The 27475-nt window shown below is 37.6% G+C and overlaps 4 protein-coding genes across 5 annotated transcripts in view; 1 reads left to right on the plus strand and 3 right to left on the minus strand.

The window, feature by feature from the left end:
• LOC113762586 overlaps nucleotides 1-9206 on the plus strand; it is a 21362-nt gene extending 12156 nt beyond the window's left edge. The window contains exons 2-5 of the mRNA XM_027306098.1: nucleotides 6695-7148; nucleotides 7894-8131; nucleotides 8591-8684; nucleotides 8813-9206. Coding sequence (XP_027161899.1) covers nucleotides 6695-7148; nucleotides 7894-8131; nucleotides 8591-8684; nucleotides 8813-9090 — 1064 coding nt within the window. The 3' untranslated portion in view covers nucleotides 9091-9206. The remainder of the gene's footprint in view (nucleotides 1-6694; nucleotides 7149-7893; nucleotides 8132-8590; nucleotides 8685-8812) is intronic.
• Nucleotides 9207-9380: 174 nt separating this feature from the next.
• LOC113761673 lies at nucleotides 9381-14322 on the minus strand. Of its 2 annotated transcripts, none has more exons than XM_027304757.1 (9): nucleotides 14096-14322; nucleotides 13913-13974; nucleotides 13726-13795; nucleotides 12503-12542; nucleotides 11842-12086; nucleotides 11674-11737; nucleotides 10654-10745; nucleotides 10175-10552; nucleotides 9381-9756 (listed from the first exon to the last, which is right to left on the minus strand). In XM_027304757.1, the coding sequence occupies exons 1-9, from the start codon at nucleotides 14129-14131 to the stop codon at nucleotides 9604-9606; spliced, it is 1140 nt and encodes a 379-aa protein (XP_027160558.1). In that variant the 5' UTR covers nucleotides 14132-14322; the 3' UTR covers nucleotides 9381-9603. The 2 variants fall into 2 exon arrangements, with proteins under 2 accessions (XP_027160558.1, XP_027160559.1); XM_027304758.1 differs by having other exon boundaries at nucleotides 10170-10552.
• A 2606-nt stretch (nucleotides 14323-16928) lies between these two features.
• LOC113762063 (splicing factor-like protein 1) lies at nucleotides 16929-21851 on the minus strand. Its single transcript, XM_027305313.1, has 2 exons — nucleotides 19179-21851; nucleotides 16929-18194 (listed from the first exon to the last, which is right to left on the minus strand). The coding sequence occupies exon 1, from the start codon at nucleotides 21744-21746 to the stop codon at nucleotides 19215-19217; it is 2532 nt and encodes an 843-aa protein (XP_027161114.1). The 5' UTR covers nucleotides 21747-21851; the 3' UTR covers nucleotides 16929-18194; nucleotides 19179-19214.
• A 1484-nt stretch (nucleotides 21852-23335) lies between these two features.
• On the minus strand, nucleotides 23336-24657 carry LOC113755010 (PLAT domain-containing protein 3-like). The gene is made up of 2 exons (XM_027299128.1): nucleotides 24574-24657; nucleotides 23336-23803 (listed from the first exon to the last, which is right to left on the minus strand). Exons 1-2 carry the CDS (start codon nucleotides 24655-24657, stop codon nucleotides 23336-23338), a joined length of 552 nt encoding a protein of 183 aa, XP_027154929.1.
• Between the last annotated feature and the right edge of the window lie 2818 nt (nucleotides 24658-27475).

A 27475-nucleotide genomic window follows, 5' to 3' on the forward strand; every position in this document is an offset into this window, starting at 1 on the left:
TCCTATTAGATACATTAAACCCAAACTATATTTGATCACTTTAATTGGGTTTAACCTTAATTGACAGTTTGCAATACATAATTATTCACATATAAGTCCAATGTTGGATTAAGGATCCAACAATCTCCCACTTGGACTATATGTGTAACCTTATAATTATATTTTGCAATTAACCGTATGAGCTCAACTTTACTGTCATTATCACAATGTATCTGCAACCAATTCGGTCCATCAATTACACCAATATAGGATCAAAGCGGCCTTTGTTACAATTTCGTAACTCGACCCATCAATGGTCACATATATCAATGCAATTGAATGACATGAATTATGATGTGGATGTGTAGCATGAAAATTTCATGTAATGTGACCAAAACATGCCTATTTCCAACTGGTCCACCTTAAATTTTATGAGATCAAACCATACCAAAATTAGAGTGCAAATAAATCCAAACTTTATTTATGCATAAAATATCCTTAAATCCTTAATAACTGAAAAATATCATAAGAGCATTTAAAATAACAAACTCCCACAAAAACTATACATCATTTAACACGACACCCATATGAGCAGTATGCTCATGAAACATTTTGGGTGGCAATCCCTTAGTAAGCGGATCCGCAACCATGGAGTTTGTCCCGATGTGCTCTATTGATAACTGTCCATTCTGCACTCTTTCTTTAACAGTCAGGAACTTGATATCTATATGTTTAGATTTGGTCGAGCTCCTATTGTTGTTGGAATATAAGACTGCTGACTTATTGTCACAGAATAATTTGAGTGGTCTTTCAATGCCATCCACTACACGTAATCCTGTGACGAAATTTCGCAGCCAAATTCCCTGATTGGATGCCTCATAACAAGCTATAAACTCTGCAGCCATAGTGGAAGATGCTATGAGGGACTGTTTAGCACTCTTCCAGGATATGGCACCTCCAGTCAACAAGTAGACATAGCCTGACGTTGACTTCATAGTATCTTTGCATCCAGCATAATCGGAATCAGTATACCCAATGATCTCCAACTCATCTGACTTCCGATACGTGAGCATGTAGTCTTTTGTTTTCTGTAGATACCGTAAGACCCGTTTGGTTGCTTTCCAATGATCTAATCCAGGATTACTCAAATATCTACCCAACATTCCAGTAATGTATGCAATATCCGGACGCGTACATACTTGAGCATACATTAGACTCCCTACTGCTGAGGCATAAGGAATCTTTTGCATCTCTCTTTCCTCAAAAGCATTCTTGGGACACTGCTCAAGACTAAATTTGTCTCCTTTAGCCACAGGGGTGTCACCTGGTTTACAATTTTGCATGCCATATCTTTTAAGGACCTTTTCGATATAGCCCTTTTGTGATAGTCCTAAAATACCCCGAGAGCGATCACGGTGTATCTGTATGCCTAACACAAAAGATGCATCACCAAGATCTTTCATCTCAAAATTCTTAGTTAGAAATTTCTTGGTTTCATGCAATAGACCAATATCGTTGCTGGCAAGCAAAATGTCATCAACATACAATACCAGAAAAATATATTTGCTCCCACAGAACTTATGGTATATACAATCATCCACTAAATTCATCTCAAAACCAAATGAGATGATCACCTGATGAAATTTGAAATACCATTGTCGAGATGCTTGTTTGAGCCCATAGATGGATTTTTTAAGTTTGCAAACCATATTCTTTGGATCTCCTGATACAAAGTTTTCTGGTTGCACCATATAAATCGTCTCATCAATGTTACCATTGAGAAACGCTGTCTTTACATCCATCTGATGTAACTCAAGATCAAAATGTGCCACTAATGCCATAATAACTCTAAAGGAGTCCTTTGAAGAGACTGGAGAGAAGGTTTCTTTATAGTCGATACCTTCTTTTTGTGTAAATCCCTTAGCGACAAGACGAGCTTTGAATCTTTCCACATTGCCTTTCGAATCCCTTTTGATTTTAAATATCCATTTACAACCAATGGGTTTCGCACCTTCTGGCAATGGGACAAAATCCCAAACATCATTGTCCTTCATGGATTTAATCTCCTCATTCATGGCATCGATCCACTTTTGAGAATTTGAACTTTCCATGGCTTGACGGAAGTTGATTGGATCATCTTCCATCAATCCAGAGTCATCCTCATGTTCTTGGAGAAAAACAATGTAATCATCTGGCACTGCACTTCTCCTTTCTCTAGTGGATCTTCTTAATGGCACTGGTTCTTGAAGAGGAAGAGTTTGTTCTTCTATAACAGTTTGCTCTTCGACATTGTCTTGATTTGTTGTATCATGATCAAATTCAGGAATAGGGTCCTGAGCAAGAGTAATGACACCTGTGGGAATATTAATATATTCCTCTTTAAAGACAATGTCCCTTACTGTATGTTCTCCCCCAAACTCGACATCCTCAAAGAACCGGGCATTTCCTGTCTCAAAAATTGATTTGGCTGTGGGATCATAAAACTTGTAACCTCTGGATCTTTCAGAATATCCAATAAAATAACAACTAATCGTTCTTGAATCCAGTTTCTTTTCATTTGGCCTGTAAGGCCTTGCCTCAGCTGGACACCCCCAAACATGCAGATGCTTTAAACTGGGCTTTTTCCCTGTCCAAAGCTCATAAGGGGTTTTGATAGTTGCTTTAGTTGGAACTCTGTTAAGAATATATGCTGCAGTCTTAAGTGCTTCTCCCCAGAGTGACTCTGGTAAGGTGGAATGACATATCATACTCCTTACCATGTCTTTAAGCGTTCTATTTCGTCTTTCAGCTACACCATTCATAGTGGGTGAACCCGGCATAGTGTACTGTGGAACGATACCGCATTCCTCTAGGTATTTAGCAAATGGTCCTGGACGTTGTTCACCTGAACCGTCATATCTACCATAGTACTCACCACCACGGTCAGATCTGACGCTTTTAATTCTTTTGTTGAGTTGATTCTCAACTTCGGCCTTAAAATTTTTGAACACGTCCAGTGACTGTGACTTTTCAGAAATGAGATATATGTAGCCATATCTTGAAAAATCGTCTATGAACGTTATAAAATATTGTTGACCATTCCAAGCAGATGTAGGAAATGGTCCACAAATATCTGTATGTATAAGTTCTAAGACGTCTAAGGACCTATTGGCTTCAAATCTCCTTTTATTGGTTTGTTTCCCCTTTATACAGTTAATACAATCATTAAAATCTGTAAAATTCAAGGGGTCGAGAATTTCATTTGACACAAGTCTTTCCATTCTCCGTTTGGAGATATGTCCTAATCTCTTGTGCCATAATGCAGCTGAATTCTCATTGGCTAATTTTCTTTTAACTCCTCTAGTACTCAAATGCAGAGATTCATTAAATGAGACAATTGTGTCAATTAAATATAGATTATCGTAGTGCATTAAAGAACCAGAGCCAACCAATTTTGAATCATGAAACAATTCAAATTTTCCATTTCCAAATGAACAGAAATAACCAAATTTGTCCAAAGCAGAAATAGAAATTAAATTCCGTCTAAATGACGGTACAACAAATGTCTCATTGAGATCCAAATAAAATCCGGTCTTTAACAATAATCTAAAAACTCCAATTGCCTCAACTTGAACTGTTTTGCCATCGCCCACGCAGATATATCTTTCACTATCATTGGGCTTTCGGCAATTCAGGCAACCCTGCATAGACACACTGATGTGAGTTGTTGCACCGGAATCTAACCACCATGTGTGTCTAGGTACCGAAGTTAAATTAACCTCAGAACAAACCAAATTAAGAAGCATACCTTTCTTAGCACGCCAAGCGTGATAGTTGGTGCAATGCTTCTTTTGATGCCCTTCAGCCCCACAGAAGAAACAACTATTCTTTCCCTGATCATTTGATTTCTTTTGTTGTTTCTTTTGTGGCGCTGTACCTGCAGCTCCTTTTTCCTTCTTTCTTTTAAGTCCCTTACTTTTATTATTAGTGGTTGACACCAGATGAGCACTTTCTGTCTGCTCTTGCTTCAACCTTTCCTCTTCCTCTACACAGTGTGAGATGAGTTCATTTAGAGACCAAGTCTCCTTTTGACAATTGTAACTCACCTTAAATTGGCTAAATTGTGTAGGAAGAGATATTAAAATCAAATGCACTAGTAACTCTTCGGAGAGTTTCAACTTAAGTGCATTTAATTTCGAAGCAAGATGAGACATCTCCATGATATACTCTCTGATATTGCCTTTACCACTATATTTCATTGAAACCAGGCGTGTCAAGAGCGTACTAACTTCAGCCTTTTCGTTCTTGACAAACCTTTTTTCAATGTTCTGAAGGAACTCTTTAGCGGTTACAGTCGTTTCTGACATTGTTCCCCTGAATGCTTCTGGAACGGCCTTTTTAATGATCATCAGACACAAGCGATTTGATCTCTCCCACCTCTCATTATTTCTCTTTTCATCAGAGGTACTTTGATCTGTAAGAGGTGGGGGAGAATCATCCCTTAACGCAAGGTCGAGATCCATTACTCCAAGTACTATCAAGAGATTTTCTTTCCAGGACTTGAAGTTTGTGCCATTCAGCATAGGAATATTATTGATGTTGGAAGTAATATTTGTAAGATCATTCGCAACTGAACAGAAAACATAACATAATTAAAACAAGCTCACATAAATCAAAACAATAATAAATTTAAATAATGGTAGTCCCATCTCAAGATACCGATATTCCATTAATATTTCGTCTTTGGACAAACATATTAACTAGTGAGTGATATCTTGGTGCAGTAATAAATGCTGATAATAATAACATGTCGAAAATAAATTTTCCTTTGGGCCAATTTATAAATCACATGTAAAATCCAAATAATTATCACGCATTTATTACCACAAGTACACATGTAATTTCATTAAATATTGACCTTCCTTTGGGCCGATCAATATTCATAAAATTACTAGTGCCCAACTAATTATATTTTAAAATAAATTAATTTCCATAATAGAGGTCACTTTGGTGGCATATTATTTCAATTAATTTATTCCAAAATATATATAATCATACCAATATTCAAATTTAAAATTATCCAAATAAAACAAAAATTTTGATCAAAGTCAACTTTGGTCAACTTTGGTCAAAACGTGGTCAAACATGGTCAAATCAATTAAATTAAATCATGACTTATTGGACCAAAGGTCCATATCCATAATTTGACCCAAAATTAACATTTAAACCCAAAAATTTTCTTGAAATGTACTTTATAAAAAAAACATATTTAATGGGCCACACATATGAATTTTATAGGGCTTAAATGTCCTATTTAACTTTATTAGGGTTTACTTAAATTAAAGAAACCCTAATATCTTTAACATAAATATAAGCATATTTGTTCTTAAAAAAAAAAACAAATCAAAGAAAATTCAAGTATTAACCAAATCAACCTATAAAGATTCAAATTAAAGTCCGGATCTTTATACAAGGTTTTATATCCAATTTGGTTATAAAAAAAAATTGACTATTAGTACAATCAATTATAGGTTTTACTCGGTGGAACCCGCATGACTACTACAATAGCAATAATGGCCGAAACATGAAACTAGCAATAATGATGGCAGGACATGAAACAATGAATCAGCAGCCATAGCAAAGCAATATATTAATGCCTAACAATTCGTGGAACCCACTAATTGAAAAGTTGACCGAAGACCAAAAGCATCAATCCAGAAGCTATTTTGGTTCTGAAGCATCAATTCGTTCTGAAGCTATTTTGGTTTTTTTTTTTTTTTCGGCTTTTAGCATAGCAAAACAATGGCCCACAGAAGCTTTCTGTTTCGGCTTTCTACTGTACAATCAATTAAGATTCCGAAACATGTGCCAACTAGCCACCGTATGCTAAGACAAATTCTTCGGATGTAAAGGTCAATCGGCCATTATATCAAACAAACTGATTGGATACAAATAAACTTAAGAAACATCATAGTTCTGAATCCATGTATCGCAGCAGAAGCAACCAAGATCTTACACATATATGATCAAACCAGTGAATCAACAAGACTTGAACACATAACGGTCATATATTTAATAGCATCAAAGTCCGCAACTAGCAACCATGAAAACAGAACTAATAGTAATAAAAACTATGAATTACTAAAACAAAATTATTTCCTAATAACCAACCATATGGGCTCTGATACCACTTGTAAGGGTGGTTATCTAAATTTAACCACTGGTGAAAACCATCACCTATTGAACCCAAGATCTATATGGCGATTATTAAGAAATAAATAAACGATAAAATAGCGGAAGCGTACCTGAATCCATATTGATAAACTTGATACTTGAATCCCTAGAGATTTGGGGTGGCCTTCCAGGTCAACAGGTATTCACCGATCCTTTGAGAGAGGCCTTTAGTTTCTCTCTGGTATCTTTCCTGACGATGGGATATCAGGGAAGAGGTATTTTGTGGTATTAGGGAATACGACAACTAAAACGATACCTGTGACCTGGGGACCATAACCCTATTTATAGGTAACATTCCTGTTACCTTTGGAGCCCTATTTCAGCCCATCATTGAAATAGGAGCCCATAAGTTTCTACACATAAAAGGGCCCACATCCTATTAGATACATTAAACCCAAACTATATTTGATCACTTTAATTGGGTTTAACCTTAATTGACAGTTTGCAATACATAATTATTCACATATAAGTCCAATGTTGGATTAAGGATCCAACAGCAGAGGCATGGGCGGAGGAGGCAGCGGTGGTGGGAGCGTGCAGATGCTAAGAAGTGTTCAAAGGGCTGTGAGAGCCCGAACTGTCGGCGGTGGGGGTGGCGCAGCCCATGAACCTTTCTCTCATACTCACCCCTCCACTACCAACACCGCTACTACTACTACTCTTGGTAGAACGAGACAAACTACTTGTAACAATAACAAGAACCAGCCCATCACGCTTTCTTCTTCTTCTTCTTCTTCTTCTTCAACAGCTTCATCTGCTATATTTTCTCCATGCAACAATCTCCTGCCAACAACAGTATCAACCGCTGCACCACCCGCCTGGCCTTCTTCTTGTTCATCGCCTACTTTTACGGATGATTCTGATTGGGAGTGTATCGATGACTGTTATGAAGACTTCGTTTTTGGGACTGTTCCATCCAAGGACGAGGTCCATCATGCAGTTTTTGCTCTCCAGGAGTAAGTTTCTTGAATTCCATTTTTTCTTTTTCTTTTTTTCATATAATTTCTTAAAATTTTGGAATGAATTATCACTTAGTTATCATTAACTTTCCAAGGATGAAGTTTCGTACGGGGTATCTCTATTCAAGGATGGAGTATAAGGAATACATATTGCTTGCTTAATTACGGAGATTTGTCTGACATCTAATTAATATGGTTATTTTCCTATAATATCATTATACCATGGATATTTGGTTGTTGGATTTTATTTTTGGGATGCTGATGTTGACTTTGATGTCGACGTCGGGAGTCAAATATTCGCCTTAGTGTATCAGTCCCTGGGGTTGGATAGATGAGTCAAACAAGTTTCTCTAACCATTGAAAAAAAATCCCATAATCATTTGCAACACCCAGCTATGCTAATTTGACATATTTATGCTGTTGCTTTACTGTTGATAATTATGCCATACAAGAGTACCATAAGAACCAAAATTCGTGGTGGTTTACAACTTACAAGCCTTGGAACCCCAGAGACTATAAATGTAGAAAACAGCAAGTTATATACAAAAATTAGTTCTTCTTGAGTACTGGGATTTCTTTTGCCTCCTCGTTTGAGATTTTACTAAAAATAATTAAAGAACAGAGCATAACGTAATTCTTATGAAGCTTATGTTTACATTAGCAGTTAAGTCTTGGCATCAACTCACATTTCATTGTTTCATTGTCATAATATTGGCATTTCTTGAAATTTTGTAATTCTCAGGGTACTAGATCCAGCCTCAGCTAAATATTTGATCGACGACATACCTGCATACAATTTGGATGCTGACCTAGGTGGTCAAGTATCTAGCCTCACTGGTTCCCTGCAAAGACCTTCTCCATTTGGCAGCCAGTTGGATTGGATGGAGCCCTCATTGCAACTCTGCAGCCAGAGCACGTTGCAGGCTCATGAGCGAGTTCATGATGCTTTGCACTTGCTCAGGAACGAACCTTCAGTTCAGGTTTATTTTGCATGTCATGACTATTAGATTGTTATTGTTTAAGCTTTGGCGTTAAATGAGTTTTTTAGGAGTTGATGGTTAAGAATGATCGGTATCAGGATCATGTGAAGTTTTGTTGATTATTAAGAAGAATTTGGAAATGGACTAACTTTAAAAAAAAAAGTCCCTTTATAGTCGTCTTAACAATTGTCCAAAACCAAAAATTTTGAATTTTAGTTATGGTAATATTAATCTGTAATTCTTGGAAAAGTTGAGGGAAGAATCAGAATGAATCATTGAAGGAAGTATATAAACTTGGAAATGCATCAGTTGTGGATCTACTTGCTTGAGTAATTTAGTTGTTTTTAACATCTCGTGATATCAAATTCCTCGCAATCTTTTGTAGGGTTTATTGTCTTAACTAAGATTAGCTTTCATGTTATATTTTCTAAATAGAAGCTTTCGCTGCTTAATTGATAGAGAATGGTGGTATCACTATCTTCTGATAAAGCTGTTTGGGATGCTGTGTTGAATAATGAGGTAGTTCAGGAGCTCAGAGGGTCTCTCAGTCAAGGTTTGTAGTAAGTCCAGAAAATGGGACGTTATTTCCTCGTTATAATTGCGGTATTAATGCTTGCAATTGTTGCCATTCATAGTTTCTTTCTTTGTTGCCCATTAATGTTGTTCTGATACATGAAGCAGATAAAAATCCTGCTGAGAAAACAGATGATGGTTCTGATGCTTCTGATCCAGCAAGAGACTTTCTAAGTTGGGTAATTGTCAACACCAAAGCGACAGTCATGGAGCTTGTTGACAAGATTACGAAGCTAGTAAATGAACTATTCCGCACCGAAGGAGGAGGAGGAGACAGGACAGCTGATAGAAAAGCAGATCCTTTTGATGAAAAGCTGAGAGCATCGTTTCTGCTCTCGGTCGTGGTAATGCTAATCGTGGTCGTGGCTCGATCAAGCAAGGCATGATCATAACACTCTAATTTGTCGACCTAACTGGTGGCATTTCCTGCTGTGTAGGAAACGTTGTCTGTTGTACATTGGATTTTAAGTGGTTTTGTAAGAGAAAATGACATTCATGCATCTGTTTTATTCTGTTCGTTAATTTTCCACAGCTCAAGAAGATTAGACTCCCATAATTGTGCTAGGAAAAAAAAATCAGGGAGCAAAATGGTCTGGACAAAATGGAACTGGTCGATGGGACAAAATTTTGCGAAGTGTATGATAACATAGAAAATCAATATGGATTTGAAAAACAGGAAGATGAAAAGAATATACCGAACCTAAATAAGTCAATAGAAGTTTGCATTCATCCAGTTACATTATTAATAAAGAAAGAAAAAGCAGGTTCCTAAAAGAAGTTCCTCAACTGCCTAGAAGATTTTGTAAAGCTGGAGCACCTGTACAACTAGCTACTGTGCAAGACTGAAAGTACACTTCTCATTGACATCACCGATAAAAGCCTAATTATCAGCAAAATTCTCAAGTCAGATAAATCACCGGCGTCAGTAGATGATCAATATCTGGAGTAACGACAGCCCGCTTACTGACTTCTCCCAGATTGCAGCAGTGTTTGTCTGATGTGTTGATTGCCACAATATCCTGAGCAAACGTACAATTGGAACCAGGAGAAACCTGCAAGTCGTTTCATCCTTCTAAGAGAAGCTCATAATAGCTACATAATGTCTTGTTCAAGCAATAACTGATAATGGCTAACAAACACACTGAAACTGCTTGTCCTAAATTTACCGAAAAAAAGGAAAAAATGAAGAATTATAGGGTATTGTGCAAAACAGAGTATTATCAGAGCAAGCTCTAGAAAAGACCTGTGCACATTGTCTTACTTGTCAAGCCCAGATATCATATGAATGCACCAAATCCCTGACTCAACCTTACCATTGAGCCAGCCCTTATCAGTACTTTGTTGAGAAAAGGAATATCATATGGTTTTCACTCATAAGCACCCCATAATTACGTTGGAAGCAGAATAATATATATCCAAAAAGGAAATTATTGGTTTAAATCACCAGGAAAAAGCTAAGACATAACTCACATCGTACAGCATATCTCCGAGCTTCAACTTAACTGCACCACTCTTAAAGACCAATATTTTCCCCATGAATCCGGGTGGCAACTCCTCCAAACTGCATACATTCTTATTTGTGCCAACGGAAGACACAGAGCTGTTAACCATCTCTTTTCCCTTTGCATCACCTGAAACCATTGGAAAGCTACCAGGAATCTCCTTCCCTTTTGCCGTGGTTGGAGCAACACTTCCACCTGGTCTAGAGCTGCCAGCTCTGTGTTTATGATTCATGCTGGCTGAAGCATGTTCAGATGTACCAGTAGAACCTGGCCCAGATTCCCGTTTAACAAAGGGGAGGTTAGCAGGAAACTGAAGAAAAAGCATCTTCTCTCCATCAACTTCTTCCTGTACATCAATAGCAAATTCATTAGCAAAAAGAAACTCTAAGATCAATCTGATAAATGTTCAAAATATGAAAACAGACACACTAACACAAATATAGCTACCAGCAGACCAAGATCCGATGCAGAATTTATAGCACTTTCATCATACTCCGAAGCTGCTTTAGCCTCCCCAAATTCTTCCCGATCAAGAACCTCTAAAAGCTCAAAAAGCATACCATTAACAGACAAAAAACAGTTAACATCCCAAAGAAACAAAAGACTAGCAAATTCAAGGTGACCAAAAGCCAAAAAAAATAAAATAAAAAGTTAATCACTTATGATCACCTGATTAAACTAGTTTTCTGACTTTTAGATACCAGGAGAAATCGTGTGATTAATTGTTTAGTGCAAAACTGCAAATATGTCCTCAGTATACTTACTTATCTCTACCACAGCATCTCCCTGCATTTATACTTGATATCTCCACCGTATATTAAGCTGAAGCTATGGGTTTGGTATTTAAAAAAAAAATAAAATAAAATTCTGTAGCTTAAAGTGTTTCATAGCAACCCTTTCTTTACCTAATTTTGTAATGTCCCACTTCCGCTTCTTTTCCCATGACATTCAACAGAATACTTCCTTGAATACTCCACCAACTAATGTATCCAGTAAGTAATTAGGCTCACATATAGTGTGACAAAAACATTAGTTAGTAAACTTTTGATGTCATTGATACTCAACACTCGTTAACAATCATCATGGAGAAAACTATCTCTGTTACTTAAAGCTCTACTTTATCCCCTCTCATGTAATTGCAGTGTTGCTAGAAAAACCTGTACTCCAAAGCGAAAAAGTTTCTGCATTAAATTCTGATGAAAAAAAAAAGAATAAAAAGATCAATCTAAACACCCTATCTGCTTTATGCAGCATCAAGTTTACTGTGTGCAACAACCAACAAATCTCCAAGTATGATGTTCAAACACTGGAAAGAGAATTTCTGTTGTCTTGATTTCCTTTAATTTAATGCAAGCATTCATGAAAAAGCAATAGCAATGCAAGGACTTGAAGGGACTTCAAGATCAGTAAGGAGGGACAACATGTCAGCACTCATCCTGTCATCACTAAGAGTGATTTGAGCTATACCTGGGTTCCCAGAGTAAGGTCTTCTTATGGGAAGAGTAACAGGATAGTAGCTGTGGTTGTAATCCTAATACAGAATAACAAAAAAGTAATTAGTGAGTCCTTTTATTTGTGCTCGCAAAGACTCAGTTTGTCTTAGACATGAAAGAAAAAACAAACAACATTTATTACCCAAGGTTCTTTATATTCTCTCTTCTTCTGCTTGAATGAAGTAACAGTGGCATCTTCTGAACTTTCAACCATCCAATCAATTTTACTAGTTGAAGGCAAAGAATGGATGTCCCCCATAGTATCTGCAGCAGAATCTCTCAATCCCGTGCCATTACTTCTGTCACCGGAACCTTCCTTAGCTGAGCCATATGTCCTTAAAGAAGTTGATGATGCAACTCCATGGCTAAATGCAACTTGAACAGAAGCTGAAAGTTTATACAAGCACATGAGTTCATAACCAACCGACCACTCAATATAAAGAACTAACAACAACTTATGATGCAGCCATAACTACATGTGCCTGTACAAAACCCACCGAGTAGGACAACTCTATTCAGCTAAAAATATGATGTAAACGATCTCAAAGAACAATGATATTTACTTTAAACATTGTTCATATATCCAATAATTTTGCAGCAGTGTTAAAAATTGTCGCTTTATAGTGTGCTGTTTAACCGATCACTCTGGATCACCGGATTGGTCTTATTTGAATTGATCAATTACAAGTTTGGTGTTAAAGTGAAGTTGTAATACAATCATCAAGTGATAACTGAATTCCTAACACGCACATACACACACCCCCCCCCCCCCCCAAAAAAAAAGGGTAAGTGAATGAGATTACATTTTTTCTCAGCTTGAGGCCATCTTCTTGTCAGATGCTCCTGTACACGAAGTGAGATGAGTAACATGTATAACAATGAAGGGCATTGCACTTCCCAAAAACACAGAAAACTAAACCACAAATAACTAGAGTAAAAAGGTTATACATTGTTCCATTTCTACAATAGAAGCTACTAAAGCCCCTTCTGCATTCTAAATATGAGTTATTAAAAAAAAGAAAAGAAAAGAAAAAGCAGGCCATCAAGGGAGGAAATTCAGCTTCACTTTTCTTACAAAACCTTAGCCCTAATGCATAAAAATCTGCCAACGATGTGTTTTTGATGCCATTAAGGAACTGAAGTAAGTGATCAAGTAATTATTAATTAACAAGCCAAAGTTATGTGAGGTAGTAAATGTAAGTTCCTCTTAGCTCTTCAAGATTAAGGCTGTCCTTGATTGCAAAAATCTAAACAGCAGCATGCAAATTTTAAGCACGATAATGATGCATTTGGTAAAAGAGGACCTCCAATGTCCGTTTAATTGCAGACAATCTCGTCTTGATTGATTTCTGTAAGTTCATCTTCAATTGTTCAATTATTCAGTCTCTATATTTCTTTTCCCCAATTTGAGTCCTTTGCTTCAGTTAAAATGTGTCAAATGTCACAAGGTAAAAAACAAACCCATACAAAAGCAAGCAGTATAATTCTGTACATTTTTGGAACTAGCGTAAAACTTTCTCATTAAAGATTTACCAATATCAACATACATCAATCTAGGAAAACAAAACTTCATTTTAAAGTTTGCGTTAGAAGGGGGAAAAATGATACTAAAGGATATGTTAATTTATCCTGACCTTGTACGGTCTATAAAAGTCACAGCTATAATAATTAGTATAAAATGCAATATTGTCCAGCATAACATTAAACGCATCACTCCCTGCCTTTTACTAAAAGGATTTTTCTAACGGCTCTATGGACACTCGTTAACACGCTTACATTCCACTCATAACCCCACCTATCATATATATATATATATATATATATATATATATATATATATATACTAACAATTACGACTTTCTTTTACATTTATACATTTTTTTCCCAATTAATCATCTTATATATATACATTTTACTTAATTAATCTTTTATTTTTAAAAATCTGACATTTGAAATATATCTTAACAGACCGTTGCTATACATAAATCTGATATAAATAGCGAATGAAGGCGCGAGCATTACTTACGTTAACTTTGCGAAGGAGAGATTCATTAATCTCGTCATCTCCGCCATGATCACCACCACCAGCTACTTCACTGCCAATTCACATGTATTAAGAGTTTCAAGCTAAGAAAAAAGACGATTAATTGGAAATTAAAAAAAAAAAGTGTTAGAGAAAATTTAAGTGGTAACAGGATAAATACGGGAAATACGTTTTGGGTTGAAGAGGTGTGGACTTCCTCCTTGGTGGAGGACCTTTAGGAGCAAATTTGACCTGTGAAAAATACATGGCAAATTGAGATTAAATCGCAAATAAGGAGCAAACCAGGACGCGAATGAAGGGAAAATCACAATTGAAAACAGAAGGGAAAGAAACAAGGGAAAGTGGTGCAGACCCTTCTAGGAGTAGAAGGGGATAAATTCGGTTCCATGTAGCTTCTGGTGCAATTCCAATAAATTAAAGCTCGTAATCAGGAGAAAGGGCTATGATTAGACAGATCGGAGCGACAGATTACCGGAATTCTACCGCAAAAATCAAAGCGATAGGATTAAAATCGGAGAAAGATGAAGAAGACGATATGACCGGGAAAGAAAAGGGGGAAAAAACATGAGCTGAATCGAACCCTGGACGGGCGTCTCAACGAGAAATCCGAACCGCCAAGCCAAGGTGGAATTTGTTGAGGGATGGCAAATTTTAATAAAATAAATATAACAGCACACCAGAAAAAACTAAAATAAAAAAAAGTCGAAAAACAGTGGCGCAATTGAAAGTTCATCTAGAGATCTTATGTCTGCACTTTCCATTTTTAGTAATTACTTCTTTGCAAATTTCTCAGGTGTTTTGGACTAAAAATGAAAAACTCTACAAGAGACTTAAGAATATTTTGTCATACAATCTAAATTAGAACTATGGGATTTGTTAAAATTGAACCAAGATATCAATTTCAGTCTCGTACAACAACAGTTGATGCTAGTGACATTTTGACAAAAATAAAAAATAAAAATTAAAAATACAACAACAGTTGATGTACTTCCGCTGGGAGTATTGGATTCGGTCTTTCAAGGTTCTATATATTCGTTAAAACTTAGAAGTATAGGGTTATCAAAATGTCGTGTCCTTGCAATTTCCTTTGATCGCGTTAGAGAATATTATAATTTTGGTACCAAATATTTGGGATATCAACAATTTTAATCTTCAAAGTTTGAACAAAAATAAATATAGGCCTTGTTTGGTAAGTAAATTTTTGGCCAAATTTATCTACTACAAGTTTTTTAACAACTTTAACTACAACAATTTCAAAAAATTTCTCAAAAATTTTAAACTATACACTTTAAAATATTCAAAAATTTATACACTTCAAAAAAATTTTCTACAACTGCTACACTAAATTACAGTAAAATTTTAAACAAACACTAAAAGAACTCACTTGTCAAACGGAACCCTAGTTCTAAATGTTTCACTTTCCAAATACATTTAATTCAATTGACTAGTTTTGACAAATTGTTACTTGAATTTGAACACAAACGTAGCACATGCTAGAGGTTAATTTTTGAAAAATATTAGAAAAAATGAAAAAAAAGTTTATAACCCATAATAGGTAATTAAAGGTGCTAATTACTCATATGCACAGTAGTGCACTTTAATTATAAATTATGGCCATTAATACCTTTTCCTTTTTTCTAATTTTTTACAAAATTTAATCGTTGACACTTACCATTGATGTGACCGAATTCCAGTAATAATTTACCAAAACTATTCAATTGAATTAATTGTGCATCAAAATTAAAACATTTAAAACTAAATTTACTTTTGTCCAAACTTTAAGAGCTAAAACTGCCAATGCCCCGAATATTTTGTACCAAAACTGTAATTTTCTCATTGCATTGTAACTTGTGTTCTTTTTTCTCTCTTTTTGTCTGGTTTACTTGTCTTTTGGGAGAATGTGGCGCTCACCCCGCTCAAATAATGATCTGACAATACGCATAAGCATAGTTATTAGTATCACGATTCGTGATCATGAGATCTCACGATAATACCCCATTTTGAGTAAATGATCCGCATCCCATATTTCAACTATTTTGTCCAATAATCTCCTTTGGATTTAGAAGAAGAAAGAACAAAATTTTTAGTTAAATCCATACATTTCCAATACATTATATTATAACCCCAAAGCTTTTATTAAATTCAATATCACCCCTAATATTTTAAATAACACTTTTTTTTCTTAATTAAATATAACATCATACAATTTACGCATGAGTTGCATTATTTATCATTATATAAGTGGATAGCAATCTTAAAAACCTTTAATATGACCATTTACTAATTTTTTGTAAGATCTTGCAATTTGCACTCTTTTTTTTTTTGAGCCCAACATTGTTACAATTGGTAACTTCCAGTAAAGCCCAATTTGGTATTATTATAATTCTACTAAAAAAACACGTGGACGGTAAAGCTAGTTTGAGACATTTAGCGAACACTATCCTCTAAACTTAAAAGCGAAATTTTTGATATCAAAAGCACTTTTTAGCAAAAGATCCAAATTGATACTTTTAAAATAACTTTTGTGTTTTAAAAAAAAAACATTAAATTTAATTATTTTATCCAATATTATGAACCAAAAGAGAGAAATATATTTACCAATTTTTAAATTACACATTATCTAATATAATAAATGCTTATTGAACTACATATCCAAACAATGCATTTAAAAGCACTTAAACACTTAATAAATGCTTTTATTAAAAGATCTGCTAACCCCAAACGGACCATGGACCTGAATTATGTTCCATGACAATGGATTCAGGTGGAAGATTGACCATCAGAATATCAATTAAAGACCAATGTCTGCACTAAAATAATCTTTCAAACTTTTAACATAATTGCCAAGCACTCTTCCAAGATATTGATAGAAGTTCAATGAATAATTGATAATGCAATGCGTGGACCACGCTTCAACAAACATATGGACTAATAATTGATTCATATGCATGCACTTGACTGAATATTGCGCGTATTACAAGCTAAGTTTCCATAGGGCTTCACGAGGCTTTGATTTATCCTACACGTATCATTTCTGAGCCTTTACATACTCGAGCTTAAGCTATGCTTGACAAATTAAAAGGAAGCAAAAACAAATCCAGACGGGGTTTAGAACACGCCTTACAAATACTTAAACAAGACACACACAAAATGAGGTCACTTCACCGTAAAAGCAGTCACAGAAAAGGTGAAAGAAACTCTCTGGTTAATTGACCTATCATTTTAAGTTTGAAAGTAGTAAATATGACTGAGTGGACAAACAATTGGAATCAGCAAAAGGTGCCCAAGAATATTAACAATTCTAAGCTATTGTGCTTAAGAACAAAAAGCAGGGCAGTTCATCTAATCCACTTCTCTACCACAAAATCAAGCACTAATCAAAAGACAATTGAAAACATTGAAAATTATGGGTTTGACAATTCATACTTAAATCCCAACCCTAGCGAAGCGCACTAAGAAAAATGTTTAGTCAAAGGTAGAAAGCTTTTGTCACGGAAACATTCTAAAATCTTGTGTAGACGCATAACCCAAGAAAGTATAAAATTAAATCTACTCGTATACGTTTGAAACCCCTCCATGTTAAAGGCTTCAGATATACAAGTACCAGCATACATCCAGGTACTTTGTCAGAGGATTGGTCAATCTTTTTCAATACTCCCTTAACTTCAACCTAGATCGCCACCTCAAAAACATGGACTTCCTCTCACTCTATGTAACCCACAAATAACAACCAACAATTATCTCATTTTTGCAGTAACTGAGATCCCTTGTTCCACCAATTCCCCCTTCTGAGCTACCAAAGAAGAAAATAAGAAGTGTGAACAAAGAAAGAAAAGTTACATTTAAAGCATTCTAAACCTGCTGCACATGAAGTGGAGAAGATATCAGAACCAAATGTATGTAAGTAAAAAATTAGACATAAAAAAGGTCTGAGACGTGTTTTCAAGTTTAACATACCCTGGAACTTCATATACCAAGAGGAGGTCATCTTCTTGACAGGAAGTGTAGATGCAAGCAACACGCTGCTTCGAAAGCAGAGGAGCCAAAAGTATTGAATAAGCACAAAAAAAGTGGGCACATAGATAAAAAGAAGGGGCCAAGTTAGAAACACAAACCAAAAGCAAATGACAGAACAAATCACGACAATTAGACCAACAAAGTATGTCAGCAATCAATCATGAAGGAAATCAAGACGGATAAAAAATTATAAAACTTCTGAAAGGCAGCGGCAACCGTCCAATCACCACAGACAGGCCTACAAAACAGTAATCAGTAGAGATAGAGCTTTTATATTTGATACTCCAATTCTTCCTCATGAACTGAACATTGTCCCAACGCTCTGCAAATGTCATAAGAGCACTGCAAGGTTAAAGATGTGAGTCCCAAACTTCCAACAAGTAAGTCATGGCAACAGGTAAAAATCAGGTTCACAAGTGCTCCAACAAACCAGCCTGAAAAATATTGCAATGTAAACAATGAAGAAGCGTTAAGATGGACGGAAAAACCAGTTAAAAATAAGAAACATGAAGCAAGCAGATGATTAAGTTATGCATTAGTGACATTTTTCGAGTATTAAGAGGAGGATGAATTTCGGCAAATGAGAGAAGTCAACCCTGATAAGTATCCATTGGAATACGCTCATCACTGCATGGTTAGACCAATGAGACATGTAATTCATGGTCAAGGAAGCATATGGTTTCAACCCAGCACTGAATAGTTTTACATGTTCAAGTAGAGATAGATACTCAAACAGTTAACTTCCAAAATATTGAAAATGCTGTATAGCATAACACATAGGGTTGCACCACAGCTTTAGCTTTTCCACTTGTCAGACATTTCCTATGAGGTAAGAACTTTGCCCACACAACTCAGCAGTCATCATGGGAATTCCCTTGCAATAAGATCCCAACCTAAACGAGAACTAATGGTATTTTATTTCAGGTACAATATAGGTAGCTTCCAAGTACTGAGCGATAAACATCTCTTGCTACAAAATCAATGATGGTTAAAAATCTAGGTCCAATGGGTGCTGAGAGTGCAGAAGTCAAAGGCAGTCCACAGTTCCAGAACCCCCTTTCCCCAAGAACGGGTGAAAGGGAAAAAGGCTGGACCAGTATAATTTCTGTTGCAGTTCAAGTAACACTAGAACAACTAGGACAAGTCAGCCCCCCCCCCCCCCCCACCAAAACCCCCAGAAACTCTCCCAATATAGACTTCTGAAACATGTCTCCCTCTGCACAAGATTACTCCAGAAAGCCATTAGTCGCCAATGAACAGAAACACGTGACAAATGTTCAGGGCAACACTCCACCTTATCCTAAACAGTTCTGAATTCATCAAATGCAAATGCCAAAAAAAGACAGTCTCAAATCAACCAACATGTCTCCTATGTTTGGTAGAATAAAGGAGTCAACAAGGGAATTAGGAGAGCTTACCTTCCCTTTGAACGCCATAGAACAAGAATCACATCCTCATTTCATCTCAGCCATGAACTTCTCATACTCTGAGTCTGCACCATAGGTCTTCTCTGCAGATGACACAGGTGGAGGCACAGGCGGATTGGAGGCCCAGGGAACATTAGTCACACTCTGTGACTGGTCCAGAGTAGGAGGAGGAGGTGGTGGTGGTGGTGGTTGTGCCATATTGTAGTAACCTTGATAGCTGTATGACGGTGTTGAATACTGGCCATTTGGTGGAATAGCAGCAACAGAGTTACCATAGGCATACGTGGGAACAGATTGAACAGGAGTTGTGCTCTGATGAGATTGGACTCCAGGTGGGTAACTTTGCTGTGTATCAACAGCTGAAGCATACGTCTGTTGTGTTTCAGCAGAAGACACAGTTGTTGATGGAACAGCTGAAGTTGCTGTCTGCATTGGAGGAGGATACTGTACTCCATATGGAGGGACAGGTTGCCCAGTATACATGGCCGACCCGGGAGGAGGAGGAGGGTAAGAGGCATAAGGAGGAGGAGGAGGAGGAGGTCCCCATGGAACTAGAGCTCCTGTGTAGCTTCCAGGTGGTGGGGTTCCAAGAGGCCCACCTGCAGCATACTGCTGGGAAGGATAAGCACCGGTTGGTTGGGGAGGAGCAGGGTATGTAGGCATCGCAGGGGCAGGAGGGCCTGGAGGCACAGTGGGTTGAGGCGGTTTACCAGCCACTCTGACAGCTATTGTCCTACCATCCAGACGATGACCATTCATGCTAGCAATAGCATTATTAGCCTGTTGAACATCAGCATACTTAACAAAACCATAGCCTTTACTCAGACTAGTGACGCGGTCCTTGATAACCTTAGCCATAACAATTTCACCAAAAGGAGAGAATAGGCTGATTAAACCATCATCGTCCAGAGTGGGGGGCAAGTATCCAATGTAGAGATTGGTCTCATCGTATTCCTTGGGCTTGATCAGGTTTGCCCCTAAGCCAGGCGTGGTGCTACTCACACCACTATTATTGCTGCCGTTGCTGGCCCAAGGAGGATTGCTTCCAGGAATACCAGGAAGAGCAAGAGCTGCAGAACTTTGTTTGGTTGAAGATTCAGGAACAGTCCCACCCAACTCAGCCAGGAAGTTCTGATATTCGTCATCCATCTTCTTGCCTGTGGTATTCTTCACTGGACAGTCAATAGTGGGGTGCCCACCATCGCCACAAATCTTACACAGAACATCACTTTTAAATGTTGAAGTTTTAGACGGACATGCATACTGCCTATGGCCTGGTTCACCACATAACCTACAATACTCCTCGTCTCTAATAGTCCCATTCAAAGCAGCAAGCTCCCTGAGCTGTTGCCTCTTATGCTCATTAAGCACTTCATCAACAGGCTGCAAGAGCTTCTCCACCATGGCAGCGGCTGCATCAAGTGACTCCTGAGTTTCAGCTTCCACCAAAACATGTAAATCTTCATTCTCTGAGGGATCGGGCTTCAAGTCCCTTTTCTGCTGTAACCTACCTTCCTTCACAGAGCCTTTACCTCGAATAACAATCTTTGCGCCTGTCTCTCTTTCCATCCTCTTCTGAGTATTACCTCTAGGCCCAATAATCAAACCAATAAAATTATAACCAGGGAACTCTTTCATCGGGATGTAGAGCTTCTTCTGAAGCTTAGGAGGCCTGTAATCAGCAGGTGGCTTAAAAGCGGGATTTTTCTTGAGTATTTGGGATATAATCTCCTGCCTCTCCCTATTCAACTTCTCCCGTGCACGATATTCCCTAGTATTAATCCTGATGCCCATATTATCGTAAATAGGTTCAGGCGAAGGTGAGCGTGCACCTTCAGGCCTGTCATCTAGGGGCAAACCAGATTGCAACTTTCGAGTAATCTCAATCAATCTGCTATTAAGAGCTTGAATTTCAGGATCAAATTCAATACCTCCAGTAAGCTCCTTCATGAAATCCGGCAACTGAATCACCGGCTGCGGCTGATCATCCGCCCACCTAGATTTCCTCTTCCTCCCGCCAGTCCCTGTCCCCGTCCCATCGCCTCCTCCGGTCCCAGCCCCACTTCCATCGCTGCTGGCCTCGCTCGGAGGAGGATCCCACCTGCTCCTGCGCCTTCGCCTGCTGGTGGTCTCCTCTTCACCTCCCGACTGGTCCTTGTCGGTGCCGCTATGCGTGTTGGTCAAGCCATTCTCAGAAAGCAACGGTCTCAGGACCTCGAGTTTCGGAGTACTTTCACTGTTCTCTCCGGTTAAAACCTTCTCCTTTATCGGCTCACCCGCAACGGAATTCTCGAGTCCGCTATTCTGCTCGAACTTAGTTAAGGTTTCTTGAAGCTTGTGGTTGTAAGACTCATAATTTTGTTGGGATTGATCCTGATCTTGAGATTGGGAGTAGGAATAAGAAGAATTGGAGTAATTTTGGTAGTAAGATGAATCTAGGGTTTGGGAAGAGTACTGATCGTAGGAGTATTGCGGAGGAGGAGCAGGAGGGTTTTCTGAAAAAGAAGCAGTAGATTGAGATTGAGGGTTTTCCGAGTAGCTGGATTGAAGCGCGTCCATCAGACGATGGATGAAAAAGCGGAGTTGGGGAAATTAATTGCGAATGGATTTGCAGAAGGGGAAGAGATGAGTAAAAATCGATTGGAGAAGAAGAGGGAAGGTGGGGATGTATTTATATGAGGGTTGGGTTTTATAATCCTTGGTCTGGCCGTAAACGTCCTCAGATCGATCTAGCCATCTAGGGTTGGATTAGGATATCCTGGTTCAGATGAGGCAGTTCACACATTCTCGCTGCTGCTGATTCATGGCTTTGTGGCCCGTATGGGTTTCGTATGGGCCTGTGTTTCAGCCTGTTGGGTATCATGGGCCTAAAATGCAGGAATAAGATTTTTGCGGTCTCCAAAAGATAGTCGATGCTCTTAGGGGCAGGTGAGGTCCCCCTAATTTGAGAAGAGCACGCGCCGCACCTACTTGAGTTTTGATGGACTGTATACTTACAAATTCGAATTGAATAAATCCTACTAGTTATTATTCGAGTTCGAGTTCAAATTCATCAAAATCAAGCTCAATTCAAGTCGAAAATATTCGTTAAGGGCCAAATTCAGCATATCTCAATCACATGAATCATCTCGGTAAACTCTACCGGTTTAATCAGCTTACATTATTGTATTCAGGCTGTAAGCTTTTGCATACGGAGAAAACAAATCTTATTTTTTATTTCTTTAGTTGCACAATGTTTTGATATTTTGAAATTCAGTGCGCGGGACCTGCAACTGCAAGCTGCAATGTACGAGTTGTTACTAAAGGAAATTGCTTGTGCAACACAAAAGTCTATTTGTTAAGCTTGCAAAGTGATAAGATGATATGACAAGAATGCATTAATCTTTTTCGGTAGGTAAGAATGCATTAATCTACTATCATGTCTTCACTTTTCTCTGCCGAAATAACAAGAATTATTTCGCTTTCTCCTCTAAATCACACTCCAAGGACCATTTTGAGAGCATGTTGGGTGCAAATGATACTACTTTTATCCATCTAAATCACAATTATTTCGTTGTCTTGACTTTTATCCATCTTAACTGCCTTATGCGCTAATAAAGCGTGTTAATACTTGCAATTGTAATTCATAAATTATTGTTTTCAACGAAAACTATAGCTAAAGTATTTCTAAAAAGACTCGTTTAGATCAAATAGATGTTTTGATACGCTCTTCAAATATTCTTAATTATAATATGCTATATGTGAACCTCCAACTTACAGCCCACAGAAGGATTTGAAATCCCTTTTGGTGGCCAGTTTTATCTAAACCAAGTTGATTAGATCGAGTTTAGCACATGCAAATACATAAGCAAGCCATCAAAAAATTCAAAGCACCGTCTTTCTCCTCCCTCGTCCATCATGATTGGTGCATTTAAGACATTGTAGCATATATCACAAATTGTTGATATTTCTCTCACAAAAGAGCCATTTCCATTTAAGGGCTGCCTCTTCGACTTTTATTGCTGAAGAGGGCGTTGCGAGCTTTCTGCTACATAAGTCCAATACGCGAAAGCATATTAGCGCAGCATAATTCACAAAACAAACTGCAAAAAGAACATCAAAGAGAAAAGATTACAACCGGTAGACAGCCAAGTCCCAGTTATGATAGTCTACTCGGAAGCAGATGACTTGCGCAGCGCAAAAGGCCCATGATGCCTTTCTCTAAATTGGGTCTCCATCCTCTTGCAACCATCTAAGACAGCAGTCAACTCGTAAGGGGGAGCATCAGTGGCCAACCACTGCTCAACATAGAATATGGACTGACTACACGCTTTGTGTGGGCCCGTGGAGGTGACTTCGATGTAGTCACAGTACCAACCATGGTGGGCTCCAGAACCATCAGAGGTCAAGTTGAGCCTGCAAACGGGTGAACTTATGCATGGGCCTCGTCCAGTAAATATATCCAGACTGCCCCTCTCAAAGTAGTCATGTTGTGGGCCCATTAGACCCCAATCCCTGAGATTTGTGATCCAAACTGATTTTCCTGCGGAGTCGCCAAGAGTGACGCTAATTCTGGAGTCAGTTCCCGCCTTTACGATGCTTCCAGTTTGTACGTAGAGAGTGTATACGCATTCATTCTGCAACAAAAGCAGCATTCAACATTGCAGATAAGGCCAAAAAAAAAGAAAAGAAAAGAAAATATTTTATGATCATGTAACAAAAGTTGTCTATATTTTTCGGCAAATTTGTCTGGTCAAAAGCAATTCTGATAAACCCATAATCTGCGGCAGCCATGCATGGATTTTGAAATGATTCTGGTTGCATGATCTAATGATTTTGCTGGTAGAGTTTGATTTGATCAGATAAAGTATGAAGATACCAAGATCAAAGGCCAGAGCATCTTCATTCAGAAGAGTGTAGCTGGGAAACAAAAAGAAAAATGAAACAACAAGAACAAGAAGGAAAAATGAAAAATCTTCCTACTTTGCATGCACCAACGCAAAAAGAACGTTGAACGCCATAAAAAATGAGCACCAGCAAGCACGATCTAAGATAAATGTTTAACCAACTACTCATCTGTAGAAGATCAGCTTCAGATTACAGCCGATTCAGTCAGTAACTACAGAGAAAAAGCTTGTTGAAAATTTGTGGTCTACAGCAATATATACTAAGCCGCTACGCAGATTGGCTTAGGTTCGAATCAGTGAATTTGGATCGCATCTTCGAATTCACGAAGAAGATCGCCTAGAGCTGCTGCTTGACTAGAAAGCAGATTGATATATTATTACATGCATAAAGGCAATATTGCAAGTACGTCTGAGATTGATCCGAGTAATTAATGCAATGCCCAGTAGCATATACTACCAACGACGAGGGAATTTAGTAGTAGATGTTAAGAGAGGTTTACAGATGGATGGGCGGCAACAGCAGAAGCTAAGACGACGGTGGCGAGTATTAGCAGCATTGATGATGAGAAGTGGCGACTCGTCATCTTCTTCCTCCCTCGTAGCAAGATCTGTTATTTGAGCGTGACATAGGAAATAAAAATACTGCTGCTTGAGCACAATCAACTCTTCTCTACAAAAGGTATATATAAACGGTTCCCGTTCTGGTTCTGCACTACTATTACTGTATTCATGGGTTTGATCGGTTCAATGCATCACCGAGTCCCTCGTCATTGTTTGTTGTTCGTAACCTGTAAGGACCGACCACTGCCTGTATAAATTAATTTTGCATTTTCCTCCATTGAGCTTTAGTATTGCCACTCACCCAAGAATCAAGACTGACTACCTTTTTCCTCCCAAACTAGAATTTCGCCCTGCCTCAGCACAGTCTCTTTTCTTATTTATTATGAATTTATATAAATATGAATAATTTAAATATGAAAATTAACAACGATCCCACATGTTCATTCATATTAATTTTAAAAAATTAATGTATGCTAAATATTCAATTATTTACTAATTTTTTAAAAATTTATTTACATACTTTCACTATAGTATGATAGTATATATCAAATAATATATCCCATATAAAAAACTTGGTATATATATATTTTTTTTATAAATATTTTTTTAGATAATTTAAATTTTTATAATGATCATAAATCTAGAACTATATATTCACATTTAATCCAATAAATATTAAGTAGAACTATATATCAAGTAGAAAAGATCCGGCAATCCAGATTTTTTCATCAATAAATATTTGGATAAAAAATTTTTTTGTTACCTCGCATACATGTCATAAGTTTCGAGAGAAGACACTTAAGACTATCGTCTTTGGAAAATTTTATCATAATCTGAATCAACTAGATGAAATAATGTCAACTAGACAAATAAGGACCCCATGATCTTATTTGAATTGTAATTAATGTGCAATTAGTGGATTTCGCAATCTTCGTTAAACTATTTTTATTAGTCAACTTTGCCAAGCAGTTGATTCGGACCGTCACAAAATGTCTCTGTCATGCTTAGGTTACTTTTACCGGATGAGTTAAAGGTCTAGACCACTTTAATGGGCCAGTATGAAATAAACATTTGGGATCCTCGATTACAAGTTTCCTGTGCCAATATAATGCCACCTATAGTATTGCGCCAAGTGTACTATTAATAATTCAAATTGATTTGATTTAACAAAATTTTTCTCTACCTCTACAACTTTAAATCAAAATTAACCAACCGGTCTAATTTCACTTGGGTTCCTTTTGTACGGCAACCACTGGGGAAAAAGAAAAAGATAACCCTGCCACACCGTTCTTGGGCATCCGGCGGTTTTTCGTTTCACATTTTTTTGTTTTTGGAGCAAAAGGTTGGGGGCAGATTTTGAATACCAATTAATGTCATCTTGGTCTCTGCAACTATACTTGCAGAAAGTTTGGTTTGAATTGTGGCAGCGTTCCTTTTCCTTACATCCCCGAGTTAAACTGCATCCCGATCTTCAGATCCTCTGCACTTCCCGGCATTCAGATATCCGTGGAGGCCGACCAGATGAGAACCAAGAATCTGAGCCTCCCAAGAATCTGAGCACTTCCAGGCAATTTTTCTCTTTTTGATTTTGTTCAAAGCAATCAACGATGAAAAGGTTTGGACTTTGGAGGCAACGGTGGGTTATCTTTTTCTTTTTCCCCAGTGGTTGCCGTACAAAAGGAACCCAAGTGAAATTAGACCGGTTGGTTAATTTTGGTTCAAAGTTGTAGAGGTAGAGAAAAATTTTGTTAAACCAAATCAATTTGAATTATTAAAAAATAAAGTACAAATAATAACAGGACACTTGGCGCAATACTATAGGTGGCATTAGATTGGCACAGGAAACTTGTAACCGAAGATCCCAAGTGTGAAATAAAGCCTTCTGGGTTTTGAATCCCCAGTCCCTATCAGGCATGGCTATTTTTAGGCATAGCAAATGGTGGGATGCGCAATTTCTTGGTAATTTTCGTTTCCTTCGTCAGCCTGTCCTTTTAACTCCTGAAAGCGTGGTTTCTTATGAGTAAACGATTTTAATTAACTCTTCTAGCAAATACTAGTAATAAAAAAACAAAGGGTAAAATACACTAAACCCCCTTGTGGTTTGGGTTATTATTATAAAACCTCCTCATTGTTTAAAAACTCCCAAAATACCCCCTCATAGTTTGGACTAATCTGGGCAATGAACGGAAATCATCTAATTTGACGGAAAATATGAAATTCCGATATTAACCTTGTTTCAAAACTTATCATCTTCTCCAAATCTCCATTTTTTCCTTCGACAACAGTACCACAGCCACCATTCAACTGAAAACCCATTCTCCTTCAACTCGGCCTCCGTCACCGCATCCACCTCAATCGAGCCCATGTTTGCTGGCATCACAGCCGATAACAGCCTTTCCAAACCATTATTCGAACCTAGAGTCAAAGCTGCGGCAGAAGCAGAAGCAGAAGTTGAAGTTGCCTCCATTGAGTCCATTTCCAAGTTCCGAATTGCACTAGTCCAGCCCCGGGAAATTAGCCCGACCCGATCCAATTGCTAACAGAAACCTTAACTGTTCCGCAAAAGAGCTCAAAAAAAGAAGGAAACGGTTTTGCAAGAAATACTTTAAAAAAAATAGGACTTTTTTTTTCCAGTGCTATGTAGAAAGAAAGTACAAATTTAGAAGCAGAAAAAGTACTCAAAAAGCTTTCCAATGGCAGAGAGAATTTTGGAAGAAAAGGCAAAGAAACTTTCCTGGCTTCCTTTTCTCCCTCTACCCTCTATACTTTTTTTTTTTTTTTTTTCTGGGTTTGTGGAAAATGGGTTCTTGTTTCTTGTTCTCTCACCCAGAAAGATTGCAA

This window comes from Coffea eugenioides, chromosome 2, assembly GCF_003713205.1.
Source record: "Coffea eugenioides isolate CCC68of chromosome 2, Ceug_1.0, whole genome shotgun sequence".
NCBI classification, from domain to species: Eukaryota; Viridiplantae; Streptophyta; class Magnoliopsida; order Gentianales; family Rubiaceae; genus Coffea; species Coffea eugenioides.

Excerpts from the sequence above, each read along its gene's own strand:
- LOC113755010 (XM_027299128.1), bottom strand. The coding sequence starts at position 24,657 with ATGACGAGTCGCCACTTCTCATCATCAATGCTGCTAATACTCGCCACC. Across the intron at positions 23,804-24,573 it reads CTGTTGCCGCCCATCCATCT|AATGAATGCGTATACACTCT; the intron begins GTAAACCTCTCT and ends CTTTTGTTGCAG.
- LOC113761673 (XM_027304757.1), bottom strand. The coding sequence starts at position 14,131 with ATGGAACCGAATTTATCCCCTTCTACTCCTAGAAGG. Across the intron at positions 13,975-14,095 it reads CCCCTTCTACTCCTAGAAGG|GTCAAATTTGCTCCTAAAGG; the intron begins GTCTGCACCACT and ends TATTTTTCACAG. Across the intron at positions 13,796-13,912 it reads ACACCTCTTCAACCCAAAAC|TGAAGTAGCTGGTGGTGGTG; the intron begins GTATTTCCCGTA and ends GTGAATTGGCAG.
- LOC113762063 (XM_027305313.1), bottom strand. The coding sequence starts at position 21,746 with ATGGACGCGCTTCAATCCAGCTACTCGGAAAACCCTCAATCTCAATCT.